The sequence below is a fragment of the Haemaphysalis longicornis genome, unplaced genomic scaffold, assembly GCF_048455015.1.
Source record: "Haemaphysalis longicornis isolate Haplotype H1 unplaced genomic scaffold, Haemaphysalis longicornis Haplotype H1 scaffold_4, whole genome shotgun sequence".
In the NCBI taxonomy this organism is placed as follows: Eukaryota; Metazoa; Arthropoda; class Arachnida; order Ixodida; family Ixodidae; genus Haemaphysalis; species Haemaphysalis longicornis.
The window spans coordinates 26,278,098-26,305,561 of record NW_027526361.1 but is presented as its reverse complement, the minus strand read 5'-3'; the positions used below and the strand labels follow the sequence as shown (position 1 = coordinate 26,305,561).

Sequence of the window (27,464 nt, the reverse complement as noted above, 5' to 3'; positions counted from 1 at the left end):
TTTGAGAGTCCCGTCTTTAATGTTGGGCCAGCTGCTACAGCCAGTCCAGCAATAGGCGATGGCCTCCTCCTCAGCGCCGGTCGGCCTTGCCCACCCCGCGGCGGCCGGCCAGCAGGTGCTTGGGCCGCAGGCTCGGGATGGTGCGGTCGGCCTCGCCCTTTTTGGCTTGCCGGTTCATGGAACGCTGGGCACGCTTGCCCAGCGTCTTCACCTTGCGACGCATCTGCAAACGGCCACAGCAGCAGCAGGTCAAGCAAAGGGAGCACTTCGATAGGGGCCCCTTTTTGAGCAGAAACCTCGAAAAGAGAGCCACTTGGGTTTACAATGAACAGCAAGAACCAATGGTACTCAGCAACCTACAAACAGTGTCACTCCACTGACATGCACTACACATAAACAAGTTTCTTCCAAATAATAGAGAAAATAAGCCTGAGCATATAATGAAATAAATGAATCCCAAGACTGGTTCATCCTAAAGTGAATGATTTGCAAACAAAAATTAAATTTGCAACGGCACTGGGTCAACGCAACGTTTATTCCAACTGCTTTCCCTGTCGTCGACTTCCTCCTTCTTGCTGCACACTTCCATGATACGTGTGCCCACACATTGTTGAATGCCATCCTCCAGACTAGCGAGCATGCCGTCAAAGCCTGGCACCACAAATTAGGAGGGTACCGCAAGCCCTCCTCCCTACATTCAGGCACAATGAAGCACATAATGCTCGCAACTATCCTAAGTGTTTCTCAACTATCCCATCCAAGTGTGTGTCAACTATCTTAAGTAAGACAGCACCCACACAACACAGGTACAAGCAGTTGTGCTCCATCACCTTTTGACCCTGTCATCCTGCGCAACACAATAAGTGTGGCAATGGGAAGGAGCTGAAGTAGCGTGGAAAAACGGGCTAGTTGGTACAGATTCATCTTCACAGCGCACAAATAACGGGACAAAGGGGAGGATAACACTTGTCCAGCGCCTGTCCAGTGTTATCCTCCCCTTTGTCCCGTTATTTGTGCGCTGTGAAGATGAATGGAAAGGAGAGTGAATGGTGAATGCCTGTAAGCTACAGAACTGGGAAAGAGAGGCTTTTTTTCTTTCACTGTTTCTGTAACTCTTGGGAAGAAGACCCTGGGGCCCTGACAAGAGTTCAGCGCCTCGCAACGGCGCCAGGGGGCTTCACGCAGCGAGAGCAGCCAGCAAACTTGCCTTGGCATCACGGACGCCCGATTCGTCCCGGGGCGTCTTGGAGCTGCTGCGCACGCGTCCCTCGCTGTCCTCCCGCTTTCTCTTCAGGGGCCGCGGGGTCCGCACCTCCGAGGCAGCCCGCTTGAAGTGCGTCTGCAACAGAACCGTGGGCACATGACAGCACATGCATCACTCGCACCTTCTCTGCCAGCCTTTTCCCCTTCAACTGCACACTGCCACAAGGGCTGGCCGCATAGTCTGCGCCGATGACTTACAAACGCCAATTTTGGGAGCTCAATGAACACTCGGATGTAAAACAAGAATCCAGCTAACTGAAAATCATTTGCCACGTGCCCCACAAACACTGAACAATAGCCAGCGGCTTTTACGTCAGCGCAACACAAGTGCGTTACAGTGGCTTTGACCCACAATACATTCACGCAAACCAGCGTAATTTGCCCGGCATCTTAGGTGCATTCAAAGTGCCAGAATATGGCAAATCAAGAGGGAAAATGCAGCTTCAGAAACTTGCACGGAAGGTGTCAGCCCTGCACAAAGGAGGGGTGACAAATTGAAGGGCAGAAGGCATTATTTAGCATTGCTGCACGTATCAGTGCATTCCACCACCCCGGAGGTTCATACAAGCTCTCGCAACAACGGTACCACGCTGCACTTGAACAAAGCCAGGCAGGCTAACGCGACACGCTTCTGCAGCACTTGTACTACACAGCGACAGGCTAATCCCAAAACAGCTGCACCCCTAAAGCCAAGCGTGCTAGGCTAGCGCACTTCCACTACCAGTACATGCAAGGACCTGGGTGGCACTCCTACCTTGCCCTTGTCAAGCTCGACGCCAAGATCGGACATTTCCGACCGCAGCCTACTGACGCTCCGCTCCCTCTGGAATGGGAAAAGACAACCGTCAAGACCTGCGCATTTTTTGCATCTGGTTAATGCAAAAGGTTTCCCAACACGTACCCTCTTCATTATGGGCCTCGAAACCTTCGGCTTAGTGGTGTTGTCAATCTTGGCATTAATCGACAGAATGGCCTTTTTCTTGCGAATCCTGGGAAGATAAGAGGCAAAGGTGAGAGGCACAGTGCCAAGCATCTGAGACTTTCCACCCACACCCAGCTGGTTCACAAAAACCAATTGTTTCAAAAATGCCACTCCCTCAAATCGGTGCTGTGTCACACTTCAAAATGTGGCTAGGGCACGTCTGAGTCACAGCGTTGAGTTCTTTTTAACAATGCACAGCCACAATAAAGTCAGTCGCTGAAAGCTTTAGTTAGTTAGTCAGTCAGAGAGAGAGAGGATAAGTAAACAGAAAAAGAAAACTAGGGGCAACTTTTTCGGGCCCCAAGAGAAGGCGGGTCAAAACTGGGGAACAAAGTCAGGTGTGGGAACACTCACTGGCGTGCCAGGCTCCTGATCTCCTTCATCTCTTCGTCATCTTCACTCTCGGGGAAGTCGTAGAAGCCAGCCTGGTCTCGTAGCTCTTCCTCTGCCTCAAGCTGCTTCAATTTCTGCACAAGCAACCAGAGGGGGAATGAGGAGGGAGGGAGGGAGGGAGAGAGAGAGAGAGAGAGAGAGAGAGAGAGAGAGAGAGAGAGAGAGAGAGAGAGAGAGAGAGAGAGAGAGAGAGAGAGAGAGAGAGAGAGAGAGAGAGAGAGAGAGAGAACCTTTCCCCCACTGCACCGATGAACTGAACTGAACCACAAGTTGAAAATCCTAAATTGGTGCTTTCGGGATCCCTGCCTGCAACTCGAACTAAGAACTAAGACAAAGTAGAGGTACCAGGCAAAAAGAATAAATGCTTCCCAAAATGCCAGAATGACAAAGCAACCCAACTACAGCAGGTTCTGAATGCTTCTCATACCTCAAGGATCTCGGGGTCGATGTAGTCGGCAATGTTCTTCCCCTCCCAGATCTCGGGAATGACGTCATACTTTTCATCTTCCGGAAGATCGTAGTTCTCTGGGGGAAAAAAAGGGGGGGAGGGGGGGTAACAGTTGTTGAATGCAAAAAAAAAAAAAAAAGAGAGAGAGAGAGAGAGAGAAAGAAACTGCCGAGAAAAGTTTTAGTACACTAACTCTTTAGATCCAGTATGTAGTCATCCCCAAGTTCAGCCTCAATGTGCCGTTCCTAAAAAGAAAAAGCAAAGGTAAAAGGGTCAGCTTCAAAGCTTCAAAGTACACATTTTACCAGGCACGTGGCCAACCATGAGTGCGTAGACAACAAAATAAATGCACACACCAGCTTCTTCTTGGCGCCATCCGCATCCATCTTCTTCTGAAGGGCAGCCTCAGGAATGAAGGGTGGTCTCTCCTGGACACAAAATTGCCATCTACTATCAGAATGATGACATGCAAATCACCAGTACACCATCTGCTTGTTTCAGCACACTTAACGGCATGCCCAACTGCGCTCGCTTTGCAGTTTCTGACGCCATGTCCTGCCAGCAATGGAATCCTGAATCGCAGAAGAAAGGCAGTCATCAACAAAACCTCACTTAGTACTTATGAGGACTACGATCACTCCAGTCAGAGAAACTGTGTCTACAGTAAACCAATTGTGATCACTGCAATGACGGCCAAATTTGGTGTAATTGGTTTCACAGCAGTTGCAGCCACAGGACAACCGCAAGCATGCTCAAATTGACACACAAAAATGCAACGGCACCAGCAGACTGCATAGAGAACGTCTATAACACCCGGCCAATATTTTCACTGCACAGATCAATTGAACTTTGCCAACAAGGGTTCATCTGGTACCACAACTTCTTCAAGTCAAGTTCCCTAAGCCTGCTGCTTGGCATGAAGTATCGCTTGGATAAAAATCTACCGTAGGTGTTCCAGTCAGGATCAATAGTCGTGCGTAGCAGGTCACAGACACGGAAGCTGCCCGCACAGGAAAGCAACCTGCACTGTTTCTGCGTCCTGTCTCTGAATCCAACTGGGCATTTGTGTCAAGAAGCAGTCCTTTTGTAGCGTAAGCTACACAGGACGAGGTTGAGCAGTTTCGCGTGGACCTTGGAGGGCCGTGCTGCGCAATCGCAAAGAGCACTGGATTGGATTAGAAATCCAATCCAATTGGAGTACGGATGTGTAAAGAATTGGGTCTGCACATTCGCTGGTCTGCGCATTCCAGATGAGTGACATCATGACCGTGGCAGATGCACTGGTGCCGGCGCGTGCCCAGCCAGGGTTCGTACGGGCTTCAAAAACAAAAATTCAAGGGTTTTCAAGGACTTTCAAGGACCAGAAAACACATTTTCAAGGTCCCCATCTTATGTTATATCTGGGATTATTTATAACTTTTTCAACACAATGCAAAATTTCGTTATTGCCCAATACCTAAGTACATTAGTGCACATTTAGATAGGCACTAACAGGTTCTTGAATGCTCCCCCAGCTTTATTTTTTATTTAAGAGTTGGTATTTAGAGGTTTTTGTATTTTCTTGGTGTTTTGCTGAGGCTTTTTGATTTCAAAACTTCATTCATTAATGTTGCCTGTATCTCGTGCTTTGTCAGCAAGAGTATCAGCTGAAATTAACTCAGCAAGTGTTGCTGCAAGGCAGGATGAACTATGTACACGTCCACCATTTGCACGTAAAAGCAAACGCAGATGGAGCGTATAAGGCACAGCAAACACGCAATGAGCGGCCGTCCACAGACTAGATGGAACATGCAAGATAGAGAACAGAACCCGGGTTTCACTGGATTGTATCGTGACATGGATTCTATTTAGGAGTGCTGCTCCCAATGTTGCCTCGTAATAATGAGAATCCACCAAACTCGTAATTTCACGCAATACACTGAAACTTGATTGTTACAATGTTTCTTCACATTTTTAACACCTAAAATTCACGGGAAACACTTTAAATTCTTGTGAAAAGATAGGGCCATTGGTTCTCTCCAGAAAAATCAAGGGTTTTCAAGGACCATTTAAAAATTCCAGGACTTTCCAGGCCTTGAAATTGACACTTCTAAATTCAAGGGTTTTCAAGGTTTTCAAGGACCTGTGCGAACCCTGCCAGCTGTGTGCCTCCATTGGCAGTAGCCAGGTCTGACGGTGCGAAGGAGCCGTTTTATAGCCGTTTCGCGTGGCTCCTGGAGAGCCGTGCTGCGCATGCGCGAGGAGCAGTGACTGGACTGGACTGGACCGCCGGACTGCACTGGATTGGATTGGAAATCGTTTTCCCAGCAGTAAGCATGACAATCAGCTAATCCTAGACAACCAGGAAACCTAAGAATAACCAGCTGAACCTTAGCTCATGCTACGTATATCCTGGCATAGCTTAGCTAAGCCACTGCTAATTTTTTAAGCAAGTTTTTCGCTTGTACAGTTAAACCTCGTTATAACGAAATTGAAGGGGCGCCGCGATTTGCTCGTTATAGCCAATATTTCGTTATAGCCTTAGCCGGCATTTACTGCAAATATTGTGCATTGTAGTTACCTAAAACAAAAAGTGGGCGAAATGGCATCTTGCTGCACGGCGATAGTCAGTAAAATAAACACATTCCGGAGGTAAAAAGGAAAAGTCACGAACCTACTTTATTGCAGTTAAAAACTCGTATTTCAAACAGACTTGGCTACAAAGAAGTCCGTAATTGGACATTGATGCACCTTCCTGATGCGAGCGATGGCTCCCTCAGCTGCAGCCGCTACGTTCACGCCATCTTCGCCGCCCTCGTGCGCGCCGAAGTAGCGACGCAGCACGTCCACCGCATCTAGTGCCTCCGACACCGTCCTTAGCGCTTCTTTTCAAGCCATGTGCAACAGCGCTGACGATGGACTCTCGGTTGCTCACGATGGTGGACAGGTACTCGTCCACACATCAAAGTCTCTTGCCACCTTACCACGGAGTGCACCTTACCTTCCTTCGCGCCCGATGCGACGGCTTTTATCATAGCCGTCTTCTGTTCAAGCGTGATAGAATTTCGCTTTCGCTCCCCGCCTGTCGCACTCGCGTTGTTGGAATCACGCCGGCAGTACGATAAAAGATAAGGCTGAAGACTGCCAAAACCCACGCACACACAACTACGTAGCGACGTCGGCGATACGAATAGGGGAGGAGGAGGAGGGGGGGGGGGGGGGGGGGGCGACGCAAGTGCGCGGGCCGTGTGCATTGGGGTTCTTCTCGGGCTCACCGCGGATAGTCCGCGGATTCCCCGAAGCCATAGGGATACGTGGGAAAATCGAACGTCGAACTGCTTCTCGGGGAGCCCGTGGTGAGTCCGACACTGTAAATCGAAGGGCCCCATTGTCTGCATGCCGTGCGCAGCCAGAGGAGGGTGGGGGCTTCGCGGGCGCAGCGTCCGCATGGCGTGCCAGACAGCTTCGCGCGCGTGGCGGGAGTTTCGAACTGCTAATATAGTTGCCGCGTCACGCACTGTCTCAAATCCGCGTTGCGCACTGTTGTAAAATTAGCTCAAAATTTGATTTCTCAACGAAATTTGTTTGTTATATCCCGTAACGGGGAAATTTTACCTTGTTAAAACGAGGTTTTAAATACATTGGTTTCTATGGGGACTTTCAAGGGGAATTACGATTTGCTCATTATATCCATTATTTCGTTATAGCCCGTCTCGTTATAACGAGGTTTAACTGTAGTAAGCTTTAAGTTAAGTTCTTTGTCCTGGCAGATCCAGCTTGAGGCCCACATTCCACTGGCCTAAACTAAGACCTTTTTGCATGCCAGCCATTGAAGGTGAGGTGATCATTGAGGACACCTTTTTAACCTAGAGTAAAAAATTTGGCAGACATTGTAAAATGGTGAAATCTAAAATTTCATAACAATTCCTTACCGTCTTTTTTGGGTCTGTGTTGCCTGTGTTTGCCTGTGTTGCCTGTCTGTGTTTGGGTCTGTGGAAAGCCTAGCAAGGTAATGAAATGTACCGGTGAGCTGTGAAAGCTTAATTTTACTCAAAAGCACCATACAGGGTAGGATAATCATATTGTTACGTGGTGGCAGGACACACATGAGAGGAACGATGGGATGGGATAAAGCGATCTATTTACATAATGTACGTAGCGGCCATGACAGCGCGCGCTGCGACCCAGCTACTTCTTCATCATCCTCGTCGTCTTCTTTGATGAGCCATGGCAGTATGGGGTATTGGCCGCCTAGGTGTCCCGTGACATTACCCCCCCGGTCGAGGGCGACCGTCCCGGTCGAAGCTGCAGCGCGTTGACGATGGTGACGCAGATGAGCAATGTGGGAACACGCATGCCAGGCAGCAGGCCGCACGCAGCTTCGTCGTCGTCGCAGATGCTTGTTCGTGACGCCACATGCGGCTGCTGTCTTCATCGTCTTTGATGGCGAAACATGCCCGTTTCCTCGCAGGTGACCGTCCCGGTCGAGGTCGCAGTAGCATGATGAACTCAGTGAAGGTGAACGATGTGATGAGAATATACAGTGAAGCTCTTGCCACCACGGATGTAAGGGATGGGTTCGGTGAGCTCTGGCCCACAGCAGCGACGCCCACAAAGGAATCACAAACCGGTTAGGGCTTGCTACCACGTCGGACCACAGGGCTGGGGGCACGTCGTCGTCGTCGTCAGGTCAAACGTCGTCGTCGGATCGGCTCGTCACGCGCTGGGGACACGGGGCGGGGGGACGTCGTCGACTTCTTGTAGCGGTGGGGCTGGGGCTGCCCGACGCGGTTCACGCACCCTCGATGATTCCAGTGATGCCGATGAGGAGCGAAGCTGGGCCCACAACGGGGATGACGACCCGCACTCTCCACCAAATGTTACGTGGTGGCAGGACACACATGATAGGAACGATGGGATGGGATAAAGCGATCTATTTACATAATGTACGTAGCGGCCATGACAGCGCGTGCTGCGACCCAGCTACTTCTTCATCATCCTCGTCGTCTTCTTTGATGAGCCATGGCAGTATGGGGTATTGGCCGCCTAGGTGTCCCGTGACAATATTTTCTTTATGCTCCAATGTTTTTCAAATGCAGAACACCATTTTCACCTGCCCCGATCAGAACACAACTTCTCTACCATAAATTTCATGGGAAAATAACTCGGCTCTAAAATGAACATCTCAAAACAGAACATTTCAAGGATTTAGCTAAAACAAACAGTGAAACAGTCAAAATCTGCCCAGTGATTGCCATGCTATGCCTTCCACAGGTAACAAAGTACTCTTAAAATGTGCTAACAGACACGGCTGTTGCACCTCACATGGATTTCCGAATTCGCCGCCAAAAGTTCTCCCTGACTGGCACGGCCGGATCGTTTTGTCCACAGCCTTTCACACATCTCCCAAAGTTCATTAGCACGCGCTAGCAACCGCGGCGACCGACTTCGCAAACTCTGCGTCTGTGCTCCCTATTTCAGGCGCAAACGCATGTGAACTGGTGAGGAGAACAGCACGCGAGAGATCATGCCATGAACGTTGGGCAGAGTGTTCTCAAAGGTCGAGCTGGCCAACGCTGGGCGCTTCTTACGAGGTGCACGCTCACATGCGGTCGGTATTTTTTTCAAGTTTTTTTTTTTTTTGTTAACGCTCGATAGCGGAATTAAAAGCTGAAACAGCTCTGCTAAAAAACGGCACTCAAGGTTTACGGAGACTTTGTGGATTTCAAAATGCACCATCAGCATTTTTCTTGCTTAGTATGCTTGTGTTTATTGGTGCAAGGGTATCTATGAACAAAGAGAGCCAAGACACTATTAGGTGGTCTTTCAATGTCAGGTTCAGGCAGAAAATATGGTAGTACTGCCTAAAAAAATCGGTATAGAGGGGTGTGGAGGGCTTGTAGATTAAAATATGAAGATGCTCATAACGGCGGATGAATGCGATAATGGTTTAGACGTGCCATTGCCTGGAGCCTCACAGCGTGATGAGCTAGCGGGGCTCCCTGCGCACACAAAAACATCATCAGGACCTCCATCAAGGATGAGAGGGTCTGAAGTCACGCCCTGTACGATACGAGTTCTAAAGAAGTTCATATCTGAAAGATTAGTTAGAATGCATCTGTAAGTGAACGTTGGTTCATCCCCTAGGAAAAATGAAAGGTGCAGTGGAATGTTGTATGTGTAGATTTGGGGGAAGCGCCGTTTTCTCGCGGCATTGTAGGATGTGCACTCAATTAACACGAGGAGCTTGAAAAGCAGTTCCCGACATTTGTCAAAAACTGGCGGGAGTGTGCCATTCAAGAGATATGCGTGTGTGGCGTGAGTGTGGCCTATTCGCAAACTGCATATGGACACTTCTGTGAACCTATCGTGTTTCTCAGTGATGTATTTACCTATGTGTGGTTTTATTGTGTGTAGCTTGTGGGGAGCGCTTCGGCGCCCCTCGCCGCGAGCTCTCTCCTCGGGCCCTCTCCAGCGCCGGACACCCACCGGCCGCGCATGGCCTCCAAGATCCCTCCGCGCACGCTTTGCTGCCGCGGGACCTGGGGACGTCGGGGCCCAAGAGATGGCGCTGGCGGACACCACGGGCAGCGGCAGCGAGATGAAGGAGCGGGCGGTGGTGCTGAAGAACCGCGCGCGCGACTCGGACTCGGGACGCTGGGAGTTTTGGTGGTGTGTGCGTGTGTATGCCCGGACGAGGATGTAAGTAAAGAGTTCTTTCACGCAACCGCAGTGTGCCTCATTCCTTGGCATGCCGTAGAGAGCAGGCCCACAAGCTTATTATGTGATTCTTTGTCCCATTCCTGCTGCTATCGTTCTCGGAGTCTTTGTCGTATAGCAGACTTAATGCCTAGATACGGCACCAGAGGTTCATCCACGCCAGTTCGAAGAGCAGCTGCCAAAGCATATTGGTCAGCGATTGCGTTTCCACGAATGCTGCTGTGACCCAGCAGACTGTTACCGTCATGTTTGAAGGATAACCTACCATGATCTTTTGAATAATTGGTTTAAGACAGGATTTTTACTTGGTTTTCCTAACTGTAAAGCCATCACGACACAGAGAATCTCAAAAAATGTACCATTGCATGCTTCTTTCCATGATGTGTTCTACTGTAACCAAAATTCCGTGCGCTGAGCTAGAAGCAGTCGTTTGACGATACTTCAGACAGTTTTAAATGAGTAATCTGAGACGAAACAAGTTACAGTCTCAATAAAACAATGGTTGGTACCTAATTTTTTTTTTTTGCATTTTTCGGTTACAAGGTAAGGGGGTCGACCTATATTCCGCCTCGACCTATATTCCGCATTATACGGTAATCGTTTCGTGAAACATGGGGTATGCTCGACAAACAGGGTTCACGTAAGACAACGTCGCTTACGCCGATCAACCAGTGTCATGTAAGACCGCTCCAGAGTGGCGTGGACTGCTGTGCAGCTAAAACAAGCGTACTGCGCCCAGCACCAACAGCACTGTGCATCAGTACTTCTATGTTTACGTGTATTTTCGTAACTTTCATTGTTAACCGCACCATTCTTACTACTGTAAAATGAATATGCATTACATTTAAGCGCAAACAGCCCGTTGGGCAAGCTGCCGAAAGCCCTGCCTAATTTGCATTTGTTTTTGCCAGCCTCAGCCAATCACACAGCTGGGCATATATGACATCATAGGTTCTGCTGTGGGAAATGAGCTAGTAGGTTACATGGCCATTCCCTTTTTTCTTCATTATATAGCTTATTTGAGCGAAGTGTGCATTAATAGTGGCGTCAGTATGATTCTAACAAGGAAATTTTTTGAATGTACCAAACTTGGGTTTTGTCTGCATGGCTTGCTGTTTGACTAGCGGATCTATATATGACACTGCATAGTCCAGGCGCAACCTCTCCAAGCTGTTGAAGAGATGCCATGTTTTATCTGCTTCATATGACTGGTGGGTCAAGACTTTGTTAATTCATTGCCCTGATGCACTTATTATTCTTTAGTTGTTTAATGTGTGGAATAAACGTTAGCTTATCATATAGCACAACACCGTGAAATGTATGTTTCTTTGACCATAATGGCCACACCATTCACAATAATATCAGGATCTGACCTTATGCCACTCTGCCTGAAGAACAAAACACAAGTGCTCTTTTCACGATTCACCTTGAAACCATTTTCATCGGCCCACTTTGCAAGTTTGTTAGCACCAAATTGTAACTGCCGCTTGCAGATTGAGAGATCACAGGATTTATAGCTGATTTGAATATCATCGATGCAGACTGAGTAGGAAATAGTGGGCAGCAGTGCATTTTGAAGCGAGTTCATTTTGACAATGAAAAGTGTGCAGCTTAGTACTACACCCTGCGGGACCACACACACCGCCCAAATTTGAGCAGCATTGCTATGGTTTGCCATTTCCTTTTGGCACCAAATTTTCCTTCAAAGGCATTAATTACTACTTGCGTTGAATCGCAACCTGTTTTGGTTACTAGCATCCACCATGTTGTGGCTGTTAGTAGCTACGGTCATCTGCTATTGCCACTACAAGTGATTATTCCGCCCGCCATCCTTTCATGGGCCAAACTTCTGTTTTTCCCAGTGCTCTCCTCCCACCTTGGAGTCCCTGGGCGTGGGCATGGCAACGTGCAGGCGGTTGAGGATGCCCTCGACCTTCTTGCCCTGCAGCTTGATCTCGAGCCGGTGGGCCAGCAGCCGGTCGCAGGCCTCGTTGCGCACCTCCGACACGCCTTCCTCTGTCACTGTGCTCATCTCCAGCACGGGGATCGACTCCTTCGCCAGCCGCGAGAACAGCGCCTGCATTAGGGTGTTGGGCACGCCCCAAACATCAATTCCACGGCAGGACAACTTCCTGTAACACCGATTTTCACAGACGGATCAACTTCGCCTGAGAAATAATCATAATAATAATAAAAAATATGGCTCAACGTGTACTCTGTGTACAGGAAAACTCCAGCTATACCAAAAGATCGTTACTGCTTTTCAATACAGCCCTACCAGGAATAGTAAAGGTCCTTCTGGCATGTTTGCTCTAATTAGATACGTCACATGTGCAATATATCATGGCCTCATGACTTCATTACCATGAGCTTTCATACTGACAGTCACAACAGTGAGGTCTTAATGTGTGAAGGGTCAGATACAAGACGATATGATATCACCATGACAAAGAGTAACAATATCCCCCCCCCCCCCCCCCCTGCAGAAAACCTTGCACCAGAACTTAGGGCAAGAAAGTGCGTTAGTTAAACAAGCAAATTTGGTACTTTTTAATGTAACAATACGCCTTGAAAGCACAAGAGAGCAACATCTGCGCCTGAAAACGGCTCATGCGAGCGTAAGAACGACACTGAGGGGTCCTCGTTGCAGGACACCAGACGCAAGAAGCATGTGCGAGCAAGGAAGAACAAACTCCTGTTGATCAGGTCCCCCGCCCGTTTGTAAGCAGCATGCCCATTACACTTAACACAAGTCACATTTTCATTTTCCCTCATTGAAATGGGGAAAACACCAAAATTTATCAATTTTTAATCCCCATATTTCACTCCTGGCTGGTAGCTACTCAGGAAATATAGGTGGGGTGGATCGATCCAAAAGGGTGCACACGCACCATGTTCTCGGGAGAAAGGTCAGCTGGCCGGACAATGTCCACTTTGTTGACAACCACCAGGAACGGCTGAAAGTGAGAAAGGGCAGTCGCAGTGGACTCTGCGGTGAAAACTGTGCACAAAATATTCGTAAAAGCAAGATTTACCAAGATAGTGCCCTACCTTGTTCACGAAGAGAGGCTTGATGTTGAAGAGCAGCTTCATCTGCAACAAATCAGCAGAACGTTACTACCATTTGCACAACACCTTCTCATAAAGCAGGCTCAATCCCCTTGTTTATCAAAAGTACATAGAAAATTATGTATTAACTCTTTCGTTACGGCGGAAAAACGGCCGATTTTAAGTGCTTCCACAAAACTTTTTTTTTCTCTTGAGCTACTGGACACACGTAGCCTTGCTATGCATGAAATTGTAGCTTATAGATTGCTCTTCCAAACACAAAGCAGCAGTTTTGTTAAAGGTACAATAACTTACAGTTTATTTGTCAAGTAATCAGAAAAAAGCCCCCAAGAAAAGTATACGAAAAACTCAAATCGGAACTTTTACCGAGACTAAAAATTATTTCAGGTATTTTAAGATATACAAATTGTTCATACATTCCTTGGCTATGATTCAATATATAACTCAACAGTGTACACCAAGTTTTGGCTTTTTGAGGGCCCGTCAACCTAGCGCAACTGACGGCTGTGCCACGCCGCGAGGGCACTCAAGGGTGAATGAGTCTCTGTAAAACGTGCATCCAAGTACCGTACTTACCCGATTCTAACGCGCACTTTTTTCCGGAAAAATAGGTCGAAAAATCGCATGCATTGGATACGAAACCGAAACCGAAACAGCGGAAATTTCGTCCCACCCATCGCCATCGCCATGTCAAGATGGCACCAAAGCTTTTAGGAACGATTTTTCGGACGCAGGAAGCATAGGCGCCTAGGCTTTTCTATCGGCGTTCACACAAATCGTCAAATCGTTCCACTTGCGCGCTTGATAACAGCAATGGCAGCAGCGGCTCTCACGCGTTCAAAACGAGCGGTCGGCTGAAGCGTGCGCCTCTGAAGAAGCTCGCGGGATGGGCGTGTGAGGTGTGGGCCATGATCCCATCGACCATGGTTGAATGTTAGTTCAGAAGTGTGGCATCGCGAACGTGCTTGGCGGCACCGAGGACGAGATGTTGTGGTCAGCGGAGAGAGACGAGGAGTGAGATGAGTGAGATTACTTCGGGAAATAAATCACCCGTTTCTCTCGCATTCATTTTTCTTGCTCACACGGTTCCGTTCGCGTTACAATCGGAGGTGCAAGTTTTTTAGTTTTTTTGTCAGGAAAATCGGGTGCGCGTTAGAATCGGGTAATTACGATATACTCTTTTGTGTCCTCGCACAAAATTCTTATCAGTTCGGTGGTAAAAAACAAGAAAAAAAAATCCAGCACTCTCGACAAGCGTCGCACCTGAACCCTGCAGCGCTAATCTGACACGAGCGCCATGTTATCTTGAAGGTGATAGCGCGATACAGCGCAGTGCATTTGGCAAAGTATCCCGGCCGTACGTTCTCGAGACCCTAAACACAAAATCAAAGCCGCAGTCGTCAGATTAGAAGCACTTTTTGTTTATAAATACAGCGCGGAGTCACAACGAAATTACCTGCCAGCGCTTGTTGAAGTGCGAGGCACCTGAACCAGAGCTTCATCGTCCTAACTGAAATCTGAAGATCCCACATCATTGCTTCACCCCTCACTGATGCTGGAATCAGAAAAATCGACAGCAGGAGCTGCCGACGTGCTTGCTACAGCAGTCCGACTGTGCGGAGCGTGGCGCGAACCCGACACCATCTTTCCTCCTCCCCTCCCCCTTCGGTTCAAATTTCTCTCGCTACGCCGCCACCACACGAGACACATAAACAAACGAAACCGAAATTGAAAGAGAAGTTGCCAATGAACACACCAGATGGCGATAGTTGTCTGTGGAGCGCGGATTTCAGATTTTGCGGGAGATTTAAAATCATCGGACGCCGGCTTCCGATTGCCTATGGCGCCGTCGTGAAAGAGTTAACTAAGATACAACACATGCACGGAAGGGAGCAGACCACTAATGGCGGCCTCTCCCACAACTACCTCACACAAACTTGATGCAAGCAAGCATTAGCATTCAACAAACGTAGATGTGTAGCTATGAAGGAGAAAGAGCCACAAGGATTGCTGAAAGCAACACTGTTAAGGGGGGACACTGGTCTTAAACCTATCTTCCTTGTTTTTTCACCACCTGCAATGAAACTTGACTCCCTGGTGTAGTTTGCTGTGCTAATCTCAAATCTGCACTTATTTTGTTTCTGTGCCAATTAGTTTTTAGTATAATTAACATTAATTAGTGATTTTTTGTGTAATTAGTAGAAAAAAGCCTAACTAACTGAAAGTTGTTTTCTTCACACGAAGATGTACTAGAAAGCACAAGGAACACAATGTTAGGAGTACTTTTTTGATAAGGCCACAAGTAGTGATTTTATGGCAGTTTAAAGCTTGTTGTTCAAAACTTGGCACCATGAGGTCTGGTTCAGAGCGAAATAAAAAATTTTCAACGCATATAATAAACATTCTGTTCCTACCATTGTGTGCTTTGCACATTCTGCTCCATGGCACAACAAAAATTATAGTTTTGTGTGCCCTGAGAGCTGAGATAGCTCTTCCGCAAGTTTGCAAACAGGCCAAAATTAGTGTTTTGAGAAAATGAAAGAAACAGCAGACTCGTTTTCAGCGAGAACAACAAAATTGCAGTGTATTTACACTGGTATGGAGTCAGTAGCCACCAGGCACATAATCTGTTTGACTGGAGGCACCGGAGTGGCGCTTCTTGAAAGCTCGCTGCATGCCGTCAGCTGACTTGTGCTGACCGTAAAGAGTTTGATAACCACGCCGACGCCGATGTGAGACGAGTGGCCTCGTGTCATCCACGACCCATCGTACGTAACGCAAATGTTACCGGGGTTGTCCAGTTGCAGATCGTCGTAGAGCTTTCTCACTGAATGCGCACTTTCGGCCATCACGTTGTCGGCAGCGCGAGTCGCAGCAGGCGCAAGCTTTTCCTTCACGTAGCCTTGCCACGTTTTGGTGTGCAGCCCGCGGTGAGAAATGTTCATTGTAGCAAACACATCGTTCAGCGCGGTTTGGCGATTTCCCGTAGCCTGCATCGCTCGCGCAGCGAGAACGTTCATGATAAACGGATTAACTTTCTTATCGCTGTTCACGCGGGGAGAGCTCCACTCCGAGGCAACATCACCGCAGGTCGCACACGCGATAACCATCTTTACGGAAAGGCCGTACGCCCGCTCGCCGGTTCTAAATGTCACGCTGTCACCGCAAACGCTGCACTTTACAGCCGACAGCAACACGTTGACGCAGTCCAAACTCGCAATCACGAAGCTGCTCTCGTCAGGTGGGCCGGGAGGAGTGTCGTCGGCGCTCGTGAACAAGTTGGATTTCCGCTCAGTTGCAGGAGTTGAAGAAAGCGCTTTCAACTGTTCTCGTGCAACCACCTCTCTCTGCAGCAAATCTTCAGGTTGCAGCATCACTGTGTCGCGTCTCATACGGCCGCTTTCCGACGCATTTCCACTGACTGGTGGGGCCGTTAGGCCTACGTCGTCGGCGGTGGCTTCCGCGCAGCTCGGCGCAGGTAGTGCGTCAGGCCCGGCGCTTTCCTCCGCAACTGCAGGACTCTTGTGGAAGTTGTACAACAACCGCTTCGCTTTTTTCCCAAACTTGTGCCTCGTAGCAAACTTTAGCTGGGCCTTCGGCATGGCTCTTTGCTTGTCGTGCGAACACGATAAGCAAGATGGAGCCGCCTCGGATGCGCTCGCACTACCAGAGCAGACGATGCAAACCAGGCTCTGCCAATCAGGAGACGAGATTTGGTCACGTGCCTTCTCTCGGCGAATGGGATCGCTAGTTGCGGGTGTTTTTGGCGCCGTTTTGCTATTCAGCCAATGTCTGCACGGGGGCAGTTGTGGCGCGAAAAAAAAGAAGAAAAGCCGCTCTTTCAAACGATACCGAGGTTGCCGCGATCAGGCATGCGGTACGACCGCCGCGCAACGCGAAAGTAGGGCCGTTTTTGCATCGGCTTCAGCAAAAATTCAGCTCCCACGCGCGTTATAAATCAATATAACGTTTTAAATACTGGTTCACGAGACAGAGAGAATAATAGTTGCGGAATTCGAAAATCTTATTTTCAAAAAATCAACTTTTTCGCGATTTTTTCGTCCCAAAGACCCGTGTCCCCCTTAAGGGGGCACACTGGCTTAAACCAAAAAATTTTATTGTTAATGTTATAATGATGAAAATTGGAACACATATGTAGTTCTTCATTCTGATTGTAGAAATAAAATTTGTTTTTGTGGAAAACAAATATACTCACATTTATTTGTATTTTTAGTTTTTATTTTTTGGCAGCTTTTGTAAAAGAATAGCTGAAGGGATACAGCTGAACAAGGCGCCAGTAAACTGTGCACAAATCAAGGAGTGCAATAAGACTAACATTATCATTTCATCTAGTCTGTAGCAGAAGTTACGACAGTTTAAGTTTGGGCCTGGAACGTGGGAACTAAAAAAAACCGGTTTTGCCTTCCAGGCCCAAAGTTCAAATGGTCGCAACTTCTGCTACAGACCAGATAGAATGATAATGTTAGTCTTATTGCAGTCCTTGATTTGCGCACAGTTTACTGGCACCTTGTTCAGCAGTATCCCTCCAGAAGTTCTTTTACAAAAGCTGTCAGAAAAGGAAATATAAAAATCGAAACAAATTTGAATACATATTCTTTCTGCACAAAAACAAACTTTATATTTACAATGAGAATGAAGAACTACATACTTCTCCCAATTTTTATCATCACAACTGCAAAAATAAAGTTTTTGATCAAAGACCCATGTGCCCCCTTAAAGAAAACTCAGCTATGATCCAGCACTTCAATTCCTGATGGTTAGCACTGGAACAAATCTCATCTAGGGGGAGGACGACTAGTTTTTAGCAGGGCATCAGAAGTGAAATACAGTCGGGTTTGATTAGTAAATACTCCGACAACAGGCCCAAAGTTACAATTCACGGTTTTACCAGTTAAATTCGATAATGAGAGCGTACTGAGTTTTGCCTCTTGCACCTTCCCGGGCTTACAACGCAGTCTTTCAAGTGCACCACGCAGACTGAATCAAGTGGGAGCACAACGTGACCTAACACTTTCCACCAGTTAAGCCAGTCTAAACTGTGAACAGCCAAGCCAAGTTAAAGTGGCCACGCAGCAGGCCTGCCCACCTGCTCCTCGATGGTGTGGCCGCACTGCTCGGAGAGGTCCATGAGGTAGAGGACGCAGGCGCGGATGTGCGCCAGGGCAGTGATGGCCTGCATCTCGATGGTGTTGCGATCCTCCAGAGGGTGGTCCAGGATGCCCGGCGTGTCGATCACCTGCCACCGGATGTAGCGGTAGTCCGTGTGCCCCACGTACAGCGACTTGGTCGTGAACGCGTACGGCTGCACCTCCACGTCCGCCCGGGTGATCTGCACCATGGTCCATCATGAGGGGCGCTCTTTTTGGGCGCTGTCCGAGAAACTTTTCGCAAGCATTGTTGCACATGGACCCCTCCCAGATCAGGCAAGTTATTACTCTCAGCCTCAAATATTTGCGATGCAGTTGGTTAGTAACAAGAATCCTGAAAGCTGAAGTACGCACGCAAAGGCACACTCCCCAGTGAAAACGGTCAGTCAGAGCAAGAGCACTCCTTCCAGGGTGTCATCACCACATACCCACCTTTAGAGGTGCGTATTCGCCTGAAAATCCAATCGTCACGCCTTAGCGGCGTGACGATTGGATTTTTATGGCGCAAGGCCAACTAGGTCAAAAAGCGCCAAACTAAGTTTGCCAAGTGTGCCTCTTTGCCTTAATGGGCACTGGGGCCTTTTGTCAAATCTCGCACCACACAACGTTATCCTCTTGTAGCCTCAATTTCCCATAAGGCATGAGAAAAATATCTTTGCTATCGCTTTTGCTAGTCTGCTTATAAAGAAACAGCAGAACTTTTACACATGGTGGGGTTTTCGGAAGAAAGTTACAACCATGGCACAAAAACAAAACAAGAGATCATAATAGACCAGTACATGGTAAATGCCTTTAGAAAGAAATTATTTACGGCAACTCCGTGTATTTTTCAACAAAGTACCTACCGTGGCGACATTTGCATTGCAATAAAAATATTTCTATTCCTTTAGTAAATACGGCTGTAAATGGACGGCCACAAAGCAACCGTGATCATTGGCTTAAATCGGAGGAATGGGTCACTCAGCACTTTACTGAAAGTGAGGTATATGACGCCACTTGTTCCATATGTTGCAATAAATGTGTAGATTCCATCTGACTGCGGGCGTTGAGCTACCGATTTTTTCTTCTGGTTTGGTGGACTACAAATGGTGTGATGCAAAATCGCGACAACCAGTCATAAGAGGCTATGGATAGACCAATTTCTGGAGGGAGTCGCCAAAGAATATTTGCACATTAAATGTGCTTCAATCAAATGATGATCTGGCACAGCTGCAATACCACAACTGTTGCAGCCCCAGGGGCAAATAAGAAGAGGCTGTCACTCCACCGCTCCCCAATGTCAGTCCCCTTGAGAAAAGGAAGTGCAGATGAATTGCTGTTTCGCTAACATCGCTGCTGAAATGGGGGGCCGTTTGAGCAGCGGAGTCTTGTTTCTTTGCTGTGAATTGTGAAACCCGTTTCCTAATCTGCGAAGGCAACGACAGCGGAGAGAAAAAATTCCATCAGAAGGTACCATCAATAGCTACGTCGCAAAAACCACAGACATTCGTGTATGTTCACCAAGGATGCGACCATGCTTGAATTTTGTTTATATCACCAGTTTAATTGTACCATTAAAACTGCTAATTTCTGCTTCCTTTGACGCAGTCTTTTTATATATACTGTTAGTTTTCAGACTGCCGCTTGCATCGTATATACATATTTTAACCTGCTGCATTTCTTGTTTGCCTCCATGTTGTACATCCCGCTGCTCTCTGTAATGCTTTGGCCGCGAGTGTAACAAAAAGGTAAGCCATTTGTGCCTTGGCTCAGTCCACCCGTGCCCCATGCAAGGGTTAAAGTAGAGCCACTGCATTTTGGAAGACCTGACAGGTCAGTGCCTCTTTGGAAGAGATCAGCAGCAACAAAGGATGTGCTGTGACATGTATTAGTGAGCCTGCACAAACACTCTGCCCCCCCCCCCCCCCCTCTTTCCCCTGGATGTCCTCCTGAGTGACGTGGGTAACAGGTTGGAGACTGGCTCCCCTCTTAAAGGGATGTGCTACAGTGTCCTCCAAGGAGCAGAACTGTGACCTTTCTCCTCGCAGCTGGCGCGGCGAGGAGAATGGGTGAGGGGCGGACGCCGACGCCGCCGGATGCAGGGACAAGGCGAGTGAATGAGATGCAGTCGCATCTAAAAATGGGTACTGTGGCCTATCACAGCAAATGCCCTCATGTAAAATATACAAAACAGGCAGTCAGAGGCAGCATTTCTGCTACGAGCTTAATACCCCAGTCACACGGCAAATCTAATGTCGTTCAAAGCGAATGACATTAGCTGTTAATGACATTCGGCTCGGCCGTGCGGGTCTACACGGCGAAACAAATGTCATTTGATTGCGATAGCGGTGACTATTAGCGAGCTCGCAAAACCGCAAAAATTACATTTCAAGCGCATCTAGAATGGTTTCACACATAATATATAAAAAAAAACGTAACAAAGGATTATTTTTTATATAAAAAACAAGAAAACCATCGATTTAAGTGGCATCAGTAGACATCACAAGCCGAGACAAGTCTGCAAAAAATCCGGATTCGGCTAGTGCACGCACTTGGGACGAGATTTTCTTTTTTGTTAGTACTTGTTTATCTTTCTTTATTTGAACAACAACACAAAGAAGAAAATATAAGTTTACTGACAGTTTTTAGAAATAATATTCTCTGGTTTATTACTGAATTTTTCTGTCTAGGGACGCGCTACTGCTGTCGAGGCTACTCATTTGGCCACTAACTCCGGGACCTCAGTTAGCCGCTAAATGTCATTTGCCTCAAATGTCATTCGGTATTCTCGTGTAGCGCCGAATTAATGTCATTTAGAGCGAATGACATTTGCTCTAAATGTCGTTAGATCTGCCATAACAGATCTGCTATAACAGGGCACATCAAGGGAAGCAGCCAAAATCAACAGAAGGTCCTTTCAAGCTAGCACCAGCGGGAGCATCTCATTGCCTAGCCTGTGCAAGCCGCCCATTTTATTTCATAATCCCTGATGGGCCTCTTGCATGCAAGATCCCACTATGTGACTCTGCACCTTCAACTTAGTGAAGGGGGGGGGGGGGGGGGGGGGTGACAATGAGAGTGACAGAGGGGGGGAGGGGACAATGACAATGCCCCGCGATGCACTTACCCACCTCTTGTCTTGGAGCCACGCATAAATAACAGTCTAGAGTCCCCCCATACAAGAACGTACGCACCAGTGGCATAAGTGAAATTCGTGTGAAACGTGCACTGCCGCAGAATATCAGCACAGTGAGCATTTGTAAAGATTCGTGGCCTCGGCCACTACGCCAATATGGGGGGCAACACAGCCAGTGGTGAGGGAGGGGGGACGATGCACGCGCAAGCAGAGCTCCTGAAGAAGCCAGGCAGGCCAGCTTGGCACCCGTTGGGGGGTGCCGACAGTGGTCACCTTGTTGATGAAGCTGGACTTTCCCACGTTGGGGAAGCCGCAGATGAGCAGGGTCCTGGTGTTGGGGTCGATGGAGGGCAAACGGGAGAGGTGCTGCCGCACCTGCTCCAGGTACTGCAGGCTCTGGCTCTGCCGCTTCATGATGGTGGCCATCCTGGGTAGGTTTGGGGTCACGGGTTAGGGGGGGAGGAGCAAAGGGAGAGGGGCCAGTCACTGTCACACTGGCCTCCCCCATGCCCAGGAGATGCCTGTTCACGCAAGCATTCCTTCGCCCCATTTCTGTGCCCGACCAAACCCACAGCAATCCAAGCATTAAAAGGACAAACAATGTCCATACACAAACACACACAGACAGACAGAGAGAGAGAGAGAGAGAGAGAGATGATTCCCTAACATGAAATTTGGGCACGGCTTTTCAAGTGTTTTGATTTTTCAATATACTGAGGCAAGGAATTTAAAGGGGCCATGCAGACAAAATACAAGTCTGTCTTATTCGAAAGAATTCATGTTCAATAGTGCCCCCAGCGCTTGTCCGGAAGCAAATGATGCTTTATTCACTGTGTAATTAATCAATTTAGGTTAAAATTTTGATTATCCCGCCAAATCGTGTATCTTAGTGAGGTCTGCAATGACATCACAAGAACGGGTCTTCAAGCTAAACTTGGTGTGAAGCAGAGACTTGTTTACTGTTAGTTAACCTGGATGGCACCACTATACTGCAGCAGACAGTTTCCTGCCATTGGTTTGTTTTTTACCGTATTTGTACCTGACTAAAGTTTTTGTTCAGGGAGAAAATAATCGTTTCGTGAAACTTGGTGCTTGCAGGACAAATATGGTTCCTGAAGACGCCGTTGCTTACGCCAATCGGCCAGTGTCGTCTGAGACAACCCCAAAGAGCTGCAGTGCTGTACAGCTAAAACAAACAGTGCGCGCAGTACCAACAGCAGTACGCATCGGTACTTCTATGTTTAAGTGCGCTTACTTAACTTCCACTGTTTATCCCACCATTCTTACTGCTGTAAAAAGAATGTGCCCTAAATTTAAGCGCAAATAGCTCGTTCATCAAGCTTACAAGCTCTGCCTAATCTGCGTTTGCTTTTGCTGGCCTCAGCCAATCGCAGAAATGGTGCGTATGACATCATAGGTTCTGTTGTGGGGAATGAGCTAGTGGATCACATGGCCATTCCCTTTTTTCCTCATTATATAGCTTGTTTGAGTGAGGCTTACGTTAAGAATGGTGTCAGTATGATTCTAACGAGGCAATCTTTCGAATGAACCAAACTTGTGTTTTGTCTGCATGGCCCCTTTAACTCTTTCGGGACCGCTCCATAGGCCATCGATCGCATATGATCGATGGTTTCGTGAGCCTGCAGAACACAAATTTTCGCTCGATGGAACACCTAGCGACATCTGGGAGATAGTTTGAAAACTGGAGTTTTCTCTTTTGTGAAGTTTCTTTTTTTATCGCCAGGCGGCAACGCATCAGATATTTTATTCTGACGGGCAGTGGTTTCGAATGTAAACAAACATGGCGTCATACTCACGCGAGTGCGATAAGAAATCCGCCTCGTCTCGTCTCGCATATCTTCGCCTTCTACTCTGGATTTTAACGATGAGAGTGGCAGTGAAGAGTCGGAATGCGGCTTTAGAGATCGGATTTCAGCTCGAGTGAGGATTCGGGTGTCGATCAGCCTGGTACATCAAATCGCGCTTGAAGGTGGGTGTTGGTTTCGGTTTCAATTGGCTCTGGAGTAGATATGTGCGCTCGAAATATGTTCTGGCTGGTTTATATTTGTTCGCTAGGGTGTTAACTACCTATTGTGGTGATCTCCTGCCACCAGCGCAGAAACGGATCAAGTTTTCGCCGAGACAAGAGCCCGGCGTGTACCTGGGCGACGACGTAGCCATGGCCCTAGTGCCAAAGAGATCACACACAAAACAATAAACCAGTTACACCTAGCCGCATCAAACTTTCGCGATGAAGAAACAAAGCATTGTGTTAGATTTTGTATATCCTGAAATAATTTTATTCTTTGTTAATATTTTTATATTTACGATTTTTTCTATCTTTTTCTGTAGTTTTTTTTACGAAATTATTACTTTCAGATTTTTTCATGCTTCTATCGTCAGTGTTGAAGTAAAACTTGGTATTCCATGTCAAAGAACATATAATTAGCTGCATTTTGGTATATGCTAAGGCAGGATGGTGCCTTTGCTTTACGTAATAAAAAATTTGTACCGAGACCTCCCTTTTTCATCACTTTTTCCGGCGGTCCCGAAAGAGTTAAGAATGAGGGAGACATCCCTACACTCCGGCACAATCCCTTAGCTGCCGCAGACAGGCCCCTCCAATTCTGGTATCAGTGGATGTATTCCTTGCATACCTTACCGATGAAGTCCCCAAATAACGGACTACGACAGGCTACTCTTGCACCTCTTCGAGAGTCCCACCTACCCTTTTCTTTTTGCACACTCTTTGCTACAGCTGCCGTGCGTTCTTCGCTGTGCTATGCATTGCTTGGATACACTGACAGCAACATCGGCGCCACTTGACGCACAAATGAGCTCTTATAAGCTCCGCTGCAAAATCTTTGGGGCCAGTTATCTGATGCGCGTAGAGCAGTGCTACTTTCCTCAGGTACCTTCACGGCCGCCCAATCTAACGAGTGGCCCCACTTGTTGACTACCAGCTAAAGAATTCCAGATTTTCCAAAACATTGAAAAACAGATTGCAGAGAACTTTTGAACGAACCACATGCACAATGTTATTTGTGTTGACAGGACTTGCAACGCGTGCACCCATGAAATCTTAAGTATATCTCACATTGCATGCATACCTTTCACAGTGGCGTGCACTCACCTTCCCAAAGCTGCCCTCTTGAGCTGCTTGCATCTGTACAGGGAGTCGCCGTACTTCAGGAGACGGACGTAGTCCCTGGCAACACTGGAGGAACAAACAACAATTACCGGTGTAACAGGACACACAAACCCCCGACACTACATGAACTACAACAAATGGACACAGGGTTTTTTTACTGAGTCGTTTTACACAGCTGTTTTAGTAAAGTGCCTTCCATTAAGCAAAAATCAGCATTCATGTACACGGACAAGTAGCCCTTGCTAACTGAAAGAACAATGCAGTCTCTGTAAAGCACGATAACCATTTTGCAGAATGCGTTAAAGGCGTTGTTTATTCAGTTCCACTGTCCTGTGGGAAAACGTTTGTAGGCCAAACGGGACGATGCCTTAATGAAAGATTAAAAGAACATAACTATAACGAACATTGGGGTGCAGCCGCGGCAATCCCTACAGATGTCCACTGTAGGGATTGCCGCGGCTGCACCCCAATCTTTAAAAAAAAAAACACGGGTCATCGCAAACCACAAAGATAAAATAACTAGAGAAATTACTGGAGCTGCAGAAATAGAGCACCGCATAGAAAAATGTGCGAGCATGTTGTCCCTCTCGCAAAAAGATTAATTTTCTGTCCCACAGATGGTTCAGGACGTGTTCGTGGCACACGGCGTAGGTGCAGCGTGACGACCGGTTAGGTTATATCCAGCTTTCGCGTTATTTCCGCTTTTCTTGCATTTGTTGACTGTCAGCGCATATACAGTCAAACCCGATTATAACGAACCCGGATAGAGCAAATTATGCTACATATCGAACAAAAGAAAATCCATTACGAAAATGCATATGAAGCATATTCCTTATAACGAAGTTCACATCGGATATATCGAACTCGGCGCGCCTACCACTGCCACCGAAATGCACGGTCTCGGTGCGGCGATTGAGATGCTGATTGGCCATGACTGAGATGTTCAGCCTCGCATGGAGCGACGTGACGCCCAAACACCTCCTGTAACTGGTTCTTACGCACAGAATTCCCGACAGAGCCCATCCAGTCAGCAAGTCTGGACCAAGACGGCAGCATCGGCGAACTGCACAAAGAGCTCGCCAACGGTCCAGACGCTGTACCGAAAGAAGTGTCGTTTGAGGACTTCCCGAGTGTCAACGACTTTGCCGTCACTGTGAGCCCCCCCAGGCACAGACAGCGTCGCTGATGTCATGGCAGCTGGTGCTGCTGAAAGCACCGAAGAGACTGAGGATGCCACAACGTAAAGCCATCCGATGCTTTATGAAGCGCTTTTGCCAGTCGATGTGCTCCTCCAGTATTGCTTCGATATTGAAAGGCACGGACTTGATGTGGTGTAAACAATGTCTCCTGTAGAGAATGCGGTGCTGTTGGTGCCGCCACAATGAAAGCGAAAACAAAAATCAATGCTTTTTTTTGCAAAGTAGGCAAGCAGTTAAGGCGGAAAGTAGCTTTATTGCATGCAATAAATGGATCGTTTTGTGTAAGGATACTTTATGTGGCAATGGCAGGGGGGTCCCATGTATTGCAAACTTGTAACAAAAAAATTCGTTATAGACGGGTTCGGCTATATCGAACTAGTGGATATATCGAACTAATCGCGGTGCATATTAGAGTTCGCTATAGCCTGGTTTGACTGTATATGACATGCCGAAAAATAAAGTCAGTTGTAAGTCAGCGCTCGTGGTTGTCACTTTCTTGTTGTGTCTCGTCTGTGTTGCGCTGTTCCCCTCATTGTAATCATGCACCAGCTCGCCCAAGCCGCAACCCTTGCACTCGCTAAGATTACCCTAGATTGGGAATAAGCTCGAAGAAGGGTCCTACTTGTCGATCAGGTGCAAGGCCATGTTTATCTGGCCGAGAGACAGCTTGTAGTGGTCTTTGTCGTACAGTACGTTCATCAGGTCCGCATAAAACGGATGGATGTCCTGGAGAAAACAAAATACATTAATTCGCTTCTGTGCCGCAACGCACTAAAGAAGTTCCGGAAACCAGGATTGTGCGTGCAACATCTGTAACTTGCCACTCACCTCAAGTTTTGGGAAGTCCGACAGCAGCTTGCTCAGCCGATCATGGAAGTTTTGTTGCGTAAACTTCACTTTGCGCATATAGAACTGTCGGATCCGGGATATCTTGTAGTGCCGATGGACTACGGTGGGTGTCTTCCTTTGGGTCTTGGATAGAGTTATGTCTATGAAGTCCTGAAGGAAAAAGAATATGAAATAGAATGAAAGTCGATACCCCGAGCTTTGGGCTTTGCTCGGCATAAAGGCCTAGCGCGCTATTAAGTGGGAACAACGCCATACAACTGACAAATAAGATACAAGCAGTGTTTACTTACTTTGGCGGTAGGCACAACCTCTATATTTTTGAAGTTGAACTGTGCCATCTTGACGAAAATGACGGCACACGTGCACTCCGAAACTCCGCACCGCCGTAAGACTTCGCGTAAAAGAAAAAACAAACAATTTCAGCATGACGTCACAAAAACGATGATGATGACAAGCGCACGTTAAAAGATTTTGTGAAATTTCGAAATAAAGCGTTTCTTAATAATAAAAACGCCCAAATGTTTCTACGAAGCAGTTTTGTTTAATGTTAACTATTGAAGCATTCAATAAAAACTCCTGTCATCTGCCCTTCCGTACTGAAAAAATCCTGAAAAAATGGAGGCGGCGGGTGTCGATGCCCTGTTCGGTGGCGACGTTGACTCCATGGCTTGAGCGAAAATGCGTCTACAGCTTCATGGAGGAAGAAAATGTTTCCTCCATGTACAGCTTGCACCCGCCGCATTTGTGCCCTGCCCTGTTTTTGTTTTGTTCCTTCCTGCGTTCCTGTGCTGTAGTCGTGATCACGCCACGAACCGGAGCATCGCCTCCTATATTTTTTCAAAAATAATCAACCGTTTTAAGCGTTGGCCAAAACTGCAGCCCCGTGCTGTAGTGTAATTCGAGTGAGAGGTTACTTAAAACCGCTTTCTAAACATGTAATTTGGTCAGGAGTGCTGGTGCCCACAGACTGGCGCTTCCAAGAATGGTTTGTACGCCGACTTGATAAAATCTACTCCCTCGTAACGTTTTCTACTACTACTATCACTACTACTTCCCGACAAGCTCTCGCGAACATGGCAGTTGACCTAAATACTGCGTGCGGTGCAGGGTGGTGGCAGCAGCGAGACT

At 47.6% G+C, this 27,464-nt stretch overlaps 1 protein-coding gene across 1 annotated transcript; it reads right to left on the bottom strand.

The window, feature by feature from the left end:
• On the bottom strand, positions 1-26,784 carry Non1 (nucleolar GTP-binding protein 1). Its single transcript, XM_077706201.1, has 17 exons — positions 26,627-26,784; positions 26,316-26,486; positions 26,110-26,213; positions 24,271-24,354; positions 21,411-21,564; positions 17,962-18,204; positions 12,837-12,878; positions 12,677-12,742; positions 11,662-11,862; positions 3,443-3,514; positions 3,280-3,331; positions 3,066-3,163; positions 2,600-2,712; positions 2,165-2,252; positions 2,018-2,086; positions 1,208-1,339; positions 1-223 (listed from the first exon to the last, which is right to left on the bottom strand). The coding sequence occupies exons 1-17, from the start codon at positions 26,672-26,674 to the stop codon at positions 71-73; spliced, it is 1,890 nt and encodes a 629-aa protein (XP_077562327.1). The 5' UTR covers positions 26,675-26,784; the 3' UTR covers positions 1-70.
• Between the last annotated feature and the right edge of the window lie 680 nt (positions 26,785-27,464).